The 7,550-nt window shown below is 33.8% G+C and overlaps 1 protein-coding gene across 1 annotated transcript; it reads right to left on the bottom strand.

Annotated features, from left to right (window-relative positions):
• On the bottom strand, window positions 1,042-3,049 carry LOC107635197 (polyphenol oxidase I, chloroplastic-like). Its single transcript, XM_016338592.2, has one exon. It carries the CDS (start codon window positions 3,034-3,036, stop codon window positions 1,219-1,221), a length of 1,818 nt encoding a protein of 605 aa, XP_016194078.1. The 5' UTR covers window positions 3,037-3,049; the 3' UTR covers window positions 1,042-1,218.

The raw sequence follows: 7,550 nt of genomic DNA, 5'->3' as shown, positions 1-7,550 counted from the left end.
AGTGAAGTAATGCATCATAGCACTATCAACTGATAATAAAAAAAAATCAGCAACAAGTAAGTGAAGCAACTAGAAATCAGAATAAATAAAGTTAACAAATAATCAATGACTCCACAACAGAGGAAACAAATAAAAACCTAAAGTGAGAAAGGGAGGAAATCAGTGAAAATAAAGAAGACCACAAAGAAGATGTTGAGGAGTGGTGAAGATTGAAGAACTCACGGTGACGGAGAAGAGTCCACGGCGGCATGGGTACGTTCGCACTTCGCACAAAGAGTGGTGCTCGACACAGAAGAGAGATGGCTCGGAGAAGACAGAGGCGTTTTTGACGACGAGAAAGAGGCGGCCGACAATGGCGAGGACAGAAGCAGGCTTCACAACGAGCACAGAGACGGTGAGGAGGAGAAGAGTGGCAGCGGCTGAGACTGAGAGTGAGAGACACTGCAACAATGAGAAAAAGCCATGCACATCAACCTCAGACACAGCTCTATCGCCTCCTTCCTTCGCCGCTACCGTGCTGTGACAAGGGCTCCGCTACTCTCCAAAGTTGCCACCTTTAAAATTAGGGATTTTGTCATTTTGGTGAGTGAGACTGATGAGAGTGAGCGAGAAGGGAGAGGGGATTGGGGCATTTGGGGGTCTTCTGGCGTTTCGCTTTTTTTTTTAACCTAAACGACACCGTTTTTATGTTCAATGGGAAAATCGGACTTTCAAAAAAAACCGTCCAGTTCATCTGGTTCGCTGATTAACTATCGGTTCGACTAGTTTTTTTATCAATTTTTTGTAAACTGGTTTTGAGCGTTAACTGAACCGACCAACTGACCGATTCTCGATTAACCCGGTCGAACCGATCGATTCGATCCGGTTTTCAGAACCTTAGTCATACCAAAACAAGTTTGCATGGGTTTAAATAATGCATGGTTAGATATATAATTATTTATGTATTTTTATTCAATCATTTAAAATTTTAGAATAGATAATTTTATAACATAAATCAAAACTTATATAATGGAAAAAAAAAAATCTAGAGTTAGATAATTAACTACTTGTCCATACTCCATATCGAATAGCACGTGCCCATTATATTGCACTGAATTCTATACTATAGTGACCTCTTTTTACACAAATTTTTTTTTAATTCCTAAAATTAACTTCATAGTCTTTATAAACACTATAATTAATTACTTTTCTCTTACATTTCGAAAGGGATCTTATTTACTATTTTGACATGAACTGAATATTAATCCTTCCTATGGTGACATCTCCTTTCCCAATCATAGGTACCAAAGTAACAACAATATGATCATCTTCTTCAGCTTCTAGATTCTCCAATACCTTAGATATCCCAACCATAAAGCGAGTATTTGATTTATGTCCATGATTTCCATGGGGCAAACTCACGAAAGTACCCACAAACTCTGCATGGTTTTCATCACTAAGCATGTCTTCATCATCATCAATATGAACATCAAATTTAACATTTTCATAGCTTTGTAATTCAGTCACTTCTATCACTAAAACCTCTTCCTCTTGTTCTTTCTCTTCCTTGCTCCTCAACTTCCTTGGTCTCTTTACAATAATGCTTACCTTAGAATCCAAAACAAAAGGAAATTTGGTAATTGGCTTTGAGGCCAAAATTGAAGATTTTTTTGCTTCCCTTTGCATCTTTGTTCTTCTTGGTTTAGGATTAACATTTAGCCAAGGAAGATCAACTTCTTCATAAACATAACCCAAAAGTTTAGTATCAAGACAATCTCTTACCTTAACTCGAACAAGATTAAGATTCTCATCATAGAAGAAAAATTTGGAATCTAACCAATTAGGATCATCCCTATAGTCTCTTCTACCACCTTCCAATTTTGTCCATAACTCCCACAATCTATCCACGTTGGAGTGATGAGCATAGAAAATAGGATCTCTCGCGGCCGTGTAGAAAGTTCCCATGTCTTCATGGTTGGGAGTATCGACCGCACCCAACCAATCATGGATAGTGTTATGAGGAGCAAGCTCAACCGAGCCAGGACCCGGTTGAGCTGGATCTCCGAGACGATAAGGGCTTCCCATGAATAACTCTTTGGTGTTGGCTAAAACCATTTGCTTGTACATGAAGGCAAGGTTGTAGGAAATTTGTTGATCTTGTGTTCTAATTTTGGGAGAGAGAATATCATAGTTAAGATCAACCAAGTGGGGTGGCATGTGCTTGTAGTGTCTAAGTTTATGGTAAAGTGAAGAATTTGGAGTGGTGAAATATGATGGAATTTGCATACCTTGAATGGAATCCCAATTCCAATAAGGTAAAGCAAAACTTGGATCCCCAATTAGGGTTCCCAAGATTCTCTCAAAGAAATAAATGTAAAACCTATGGAAAGGGAAGAAAAGCCATGACCTATGCACATCAATCTTTTGATCTTGGAAGGGGTGTTTTTGAGGATATCCACCATTGCAATAAGCACAATGGACTTTAGCTTGTTGTATGAAATTACGTGGGTCATCATTAGGAAGTGATTTCATGATGGCAATACCTTTTTCTAACTTGGCTATGAACTCATCATCTACCAAATGTGCTGCCCTTCTAACCCTAATTGAACTATTATTTTTGTACTTGTAAGTGGCATTGATAATATAATCTTTGAAATCTATGAATTTAAAGGGAGTTGCCAAAGTTGGACAACAATAGGGTGATGTTATTGCATTGGGAGGTAAATCAACTGGGCCACACTTTGTAAAATCTGGTGAAATTGCTCTAGAAACATCATTGGAATAATTAGATGATGATGGATAATTAACATTTCCTTCAAATTCTAAGCTATTGATAAAGGTATTCCTCCAAGAAAATCTCCAAGGATAATGGGATTGGTGGCTTTGATTATTAAAGGAGGTTAAGTAATAAGAAAAGTAGGGCTTAGTAATCATGGTGAAGATCAATGAGTTGTTGTTATTAAGAAAGGTGATTAAGGGTATTAGGAAGATTATGAGAATAATTAGGGAGATGGCTAAATGGAGAAACCTTGAAGGATGGTTTATTACATTTGCCATGCTAGCTTTCCCTAGTGGATGTTTATATCTCCATGCATGCTTGAAGAAATTGTATAAATAATAAGAGTAGGAAAAGGAATGTGTGGATTAAGTTATTCCAGAGCGTTGCTCCAATTAATGAACTCGTATAAGGTTGGTGTTGCCACTATAAGATTTTGTATATATTTTATATTTGAATATAACCAGAATAATGAAATACAATAAATGTGTACTATATTTAAAAAAAAAAAAAAGAAGAAAAATATCGGATAAATAAGTTTTTTTAAACCAAATTCTAAGTATGTCTCTAAAAAGTATAGAAATATAGAAACTTTATGAAACAAACACAAAATATTTTATAATAAATATATAAACTTTTGAAAAAAAAATAAAAAAAATTGAAAAAAATAAATATTATGTATAAAACTAACCAATTATCTATAAATAACATAATTAAAAGAAGAATAAGAAGGCGAAAAAAGAAGAAAAAGAATGGAGATCAGAGAAAAAAAAATAAAAAAAGAGAACAACAACATTGATTTTTTGGTTCTATCACAGTTTTTAGGGTTTTTACATATTTAGTTAAATAATAATTTGTTCCCCTAAAATTATTCTTAAAAACATAGGTGTACACTTAATATATATATATATATATATATATATGAAAGCTTTTTGAGAAGCTTTAGAACCAGAACAAAGGGATAAAAGGCAAAAGAAGCTAATTATAACAAACTCTTAATTTCATCTAACAAATTAATCAACCAACTACTCTTAACAATATAAATAACAAAAAGGTTTTTCAAACTTACAAATTGACTTAATATAAATGAGAAAAAAGAATTTTGATACATTAAATAAAAAATTGGCTTAATATCAATGAGATTTCTTCCTCTTTACAATAATAGTCGTTTAAAAAAAAAATCTTGATCGATATATTATTTGTTATTGTCATTTTATTAACTAATGTGTAGCTAGTGTGTAACTAAATAAATAGTACACCACTGTCTAAAGCCTAAAGGTAAAATATACTTTCTGAACAATTTTAAAAATACTTTTAATATTTAACTTATTTTCATTTTGTCTCATGATTTAAATATGTTTTCAATTATATACGCTTAGGAGCTCATATCTGCCAACTTATTGTCAACAATAATTAATTATTATATTTTAAACACATATATAAAGAGACACATCCAGAAAATATATCTATAAAGACACTTCTATTAAACACAGCCATAAAAAATACATTTTTATTAGACACATCTACGAAAACACTTCCATTAAATACAGTTATAAATAAGAGTTAGCAGAAGTTGGCAGAAACGCTGTTAGTAACGTAGCGGAACCGTATATAAAATGTCTCACCTATCTTAAAACTTTTTTTATAATTTATTAATAAGAGGGTACAATATTTGTTTAATTTTAAATAAAAATCAATGTTACTTTTTCTTTTATCTTACAATGTTACTCTGTTAAATGAGAGTATTTCTTAAGAAAAAGTACGAGGAGCTAATGAAATATTTGTGCAATGTGTACAATAGAGGTTTAGGGAGTATTAGAGATATAACCATTAGTATTACTTCTTTCCATCAGTTGAAGCTTTTGGGATGAGTAGTATCATGACATGGTATTAGAGCTTTAGATTTAAAAAATCAAGAATTTGATCCTTGGTGAACTCGAAAATTAGTTTAAGTTTTTGGGAAGATGTTTATTATTCTTAATACTCAGATGGTTATTTTAGATAATATAAGAGATATTTATTTATAACTTATATAATCAATTGTACACATTGTACAAATAAATCATTGTCTCCCTAGCGGGACTCATTTCTTAATATGATTGGTTTGTATTTATAATTTGACGAACGTTGTTTTCCGTCTCAACGGCCGTACAAATAAACGAGTTCCACGCAAGGTTGAAGTACTTCTCCAATTAAATTTTTCTTCTTGATTTGTCTCTGTTCACACATTGATACTCAAGAAGCAATATAAATTCTATAGAAAGTTCAAGGAGGAGGGAGGGGGGCATTAGAATTATAAATGCACGTAGGTGAGGAGGCAGGTGGGGGGTTATTAATTACAGTTTAGTCATAAATGCATGCAGGTGAACGATAATACTAACATGCTCTATGCCATATGTTCGCACAATTCGTACTTCTAGTCCACGTAAATTAGAGGATTAGATTAGATTTTTATTAAAATTTAATATTATAGTATTTTTCTAACTATTTTAAAGCTAACAAAACTAACATCAAATCGGTCAAGTGGTAGTCATCATGAGTAACAAAAACAAAACATAACACATTATAAAGATTAATAGAGATTAAATGTTTAAAAATGGTGTCTGAATTTTAAATTGCTAATCAATTTAGTCTTTGATTTTTAAAAATGATCAATTAAATTTTTGAAATTCAAAAAAGTGTATCTCTATTAGTCCCTCACAGAAGTGCCGTCTAAACGTTTGATTATATATATGGAGCATGAACTGCCATGTGGGCATTTCAGTTGTATGCTAATGTATGCCAAACTTGAATTTGATTCAAATTGGTATCTGGAATTGCTTAATAATACCTAAATTAGTCCATTTTCAATTATAAAGCCCTAATTCCTAAATTATTGTCTTCTCTTCTTCGACCTCTCTGTTGTCTTCTTCGACTTTTCCGCTCTCTTCCAGTTCATCTTGTTTTCTCGTCTGCGTGAATGATGATGGGTGATGGGGAGAAAAGCCAAAGTAGCTCAAGTAGGAACAACTCTGCAAGGAGACCTTATGGCAGCAAAGAAATGTGCAATAGGAGAGGTAAGAACGCCGTTTTCTGCAATTGTGGGTTTTGAACGGTGATGAAGTACTCAACGACGATAGAGAATCCTAGTAGACCATTTTATGGTTGTCCAAACTATGAAGTAAGGTTATAGTAGCTCTGAAGAAAATGTTAAGATGGTTTCACTTTGAGTTTGGATCACCTGCGTTTTTTACTTTGCAATATGAAATCCATTGTAATTTCTTCTGCTGGGCTGATGGATGTAAAGAACCAGTTTGTGCAACACCTATTCCACAAAAAGTTTTGCATGAGTTCAATTGGAGGATGACAAGCTTGGAGAGTGATGTTAAGACTTTGGAGATAATAACAATGGTGCTGTTGGCTTTTGTAGTTACTTTTGGTGTGTGTTTAGGCTTTAGCTTGTTGGAATAGTCAATAAATGATGATTATGTTATGAAATTTCAAATTTTTTAAGTGGTATGTAATATCTTGATGAAGATGCAATGAAATGAAATACTAATTTTGCATGAGTTCAACTCTTGATGCTGCACTTGTTCTGCTAAAATTGTGATCAATTAAATAAAAAAGAGATAAATTATGCAACGAAGCTAAATATGAATTGAATTTAACATAACATAACAACATTTTCCAAAGCATGAAACAAGTATTGTTTGTACTAAAGCACATTGTGCATAACATACTATCACAACCCAAAACATCATAGGTCATAACAACATCAAAGGCCATGCATACAGGTTTCAAAAGTTACATTACAAAAAAAACATAACATTGTTTAACCATAGCATTCAACTACAACGGCATGAACTCAAAAGGCGACTTCACATTGTTCTAGCTAGACATTTTTTCTCGTTGGGTTGAATCCTGGAATTGGAACAAACTTCAAGAAAAAGGCCAGTTTTTCAGAGGTTGCTACACTAATTCCCTGAATAGTCTCTCTTGAAATCTCAGTTGGATGTGGAGCAGTAGCAGCAGTGGATGCAATTGTCCTCTTGATAGGGAGTTTGTTGCGCCTCTCACTTAGCTTTTAGTCATCGGAAACCCTTTCTTGGCATTCTTTGTAGTCTTTACAGCCTGTGATAGCAATAACAACAATAACATCCGTAATGCTAATAACAATAATGATGAAGGACTTGTGACAATAAAAAGTGTCATTATATGGATGACAACACTCTCCAGAATCATAACATGAAACCAAAAATATATCCTCTCAAGGAACAAGAAAATGGATTTGTTTCTAACGATTAATCCGTTCCACAAGTCAATCCAAATTGATTAACTCAAACTCTAATTTTGATTAATGTTTTTATTATTATTATTACCTGAGTTGCAGGTTCTTGTTCAACTTCTTGACCCCCTTCAGCAGTAACTTCTGTTTGAATTTCAGTTTGTCCTCCTTCAACACCAGCCTCACCTTCTGCACCAACAACCTTACATTTCTTACCTTTAACACCAACGTCACCCTTGTTTGCAGCATCTTCGGCAACTTTTGCAGTAGCTGCTAGTTCATCAGCCTTTTCTTTTTTTGCTATTTTACAATCCATTGTTGTGTGACCAACATCTCCACATGTCCCACAAGTGAATTTACAATATTTTCTCTTCAATTTTGTTGTAGTGCGCTATTGGCTCCCCCGAACAAGTGCCTCATGTGCATCTTTTTTCTTGCATAATGTGATGGCCTTCCACGGGACTTGCTCCTTACAGGTGGTAAGCAATGGAGGTATTGTGAGGTCTCTCACAATTCTTGGCCTCTTACTGG

The sequence above is a fragment of the Arachis ipaensis genome, chromosome B04 (genome assembly GCF_000816755.2).
Source record: "Arachis ipaensis cultivar K30076 chromosome B04, Araip1.1, whole genome shotgun sequence".
In the NCBI taxonomy this organism is placed as follows: Eukaryota; Viridiplantae; Streptophyta; class Magnoliopsida; order Fabales; family Fabaceae; genus Arachis; species Arachis ipaensis.
The sequence above is the reverse complement of the archived record's forward strand: the minus strand, read 5'-3'. Positions and strand labels throughout refer to the sequence as shown.

Bases quoted from the DNA above. Each gene is read 5' to 3' on its own strand.
- LOC107635197 (XM_016338592.2), bottom strand. From the start codon at position 3,036: ATGGCAAATGTAATAAACCATCCTTCAAGGTTTCTCCATTTAGCCATC.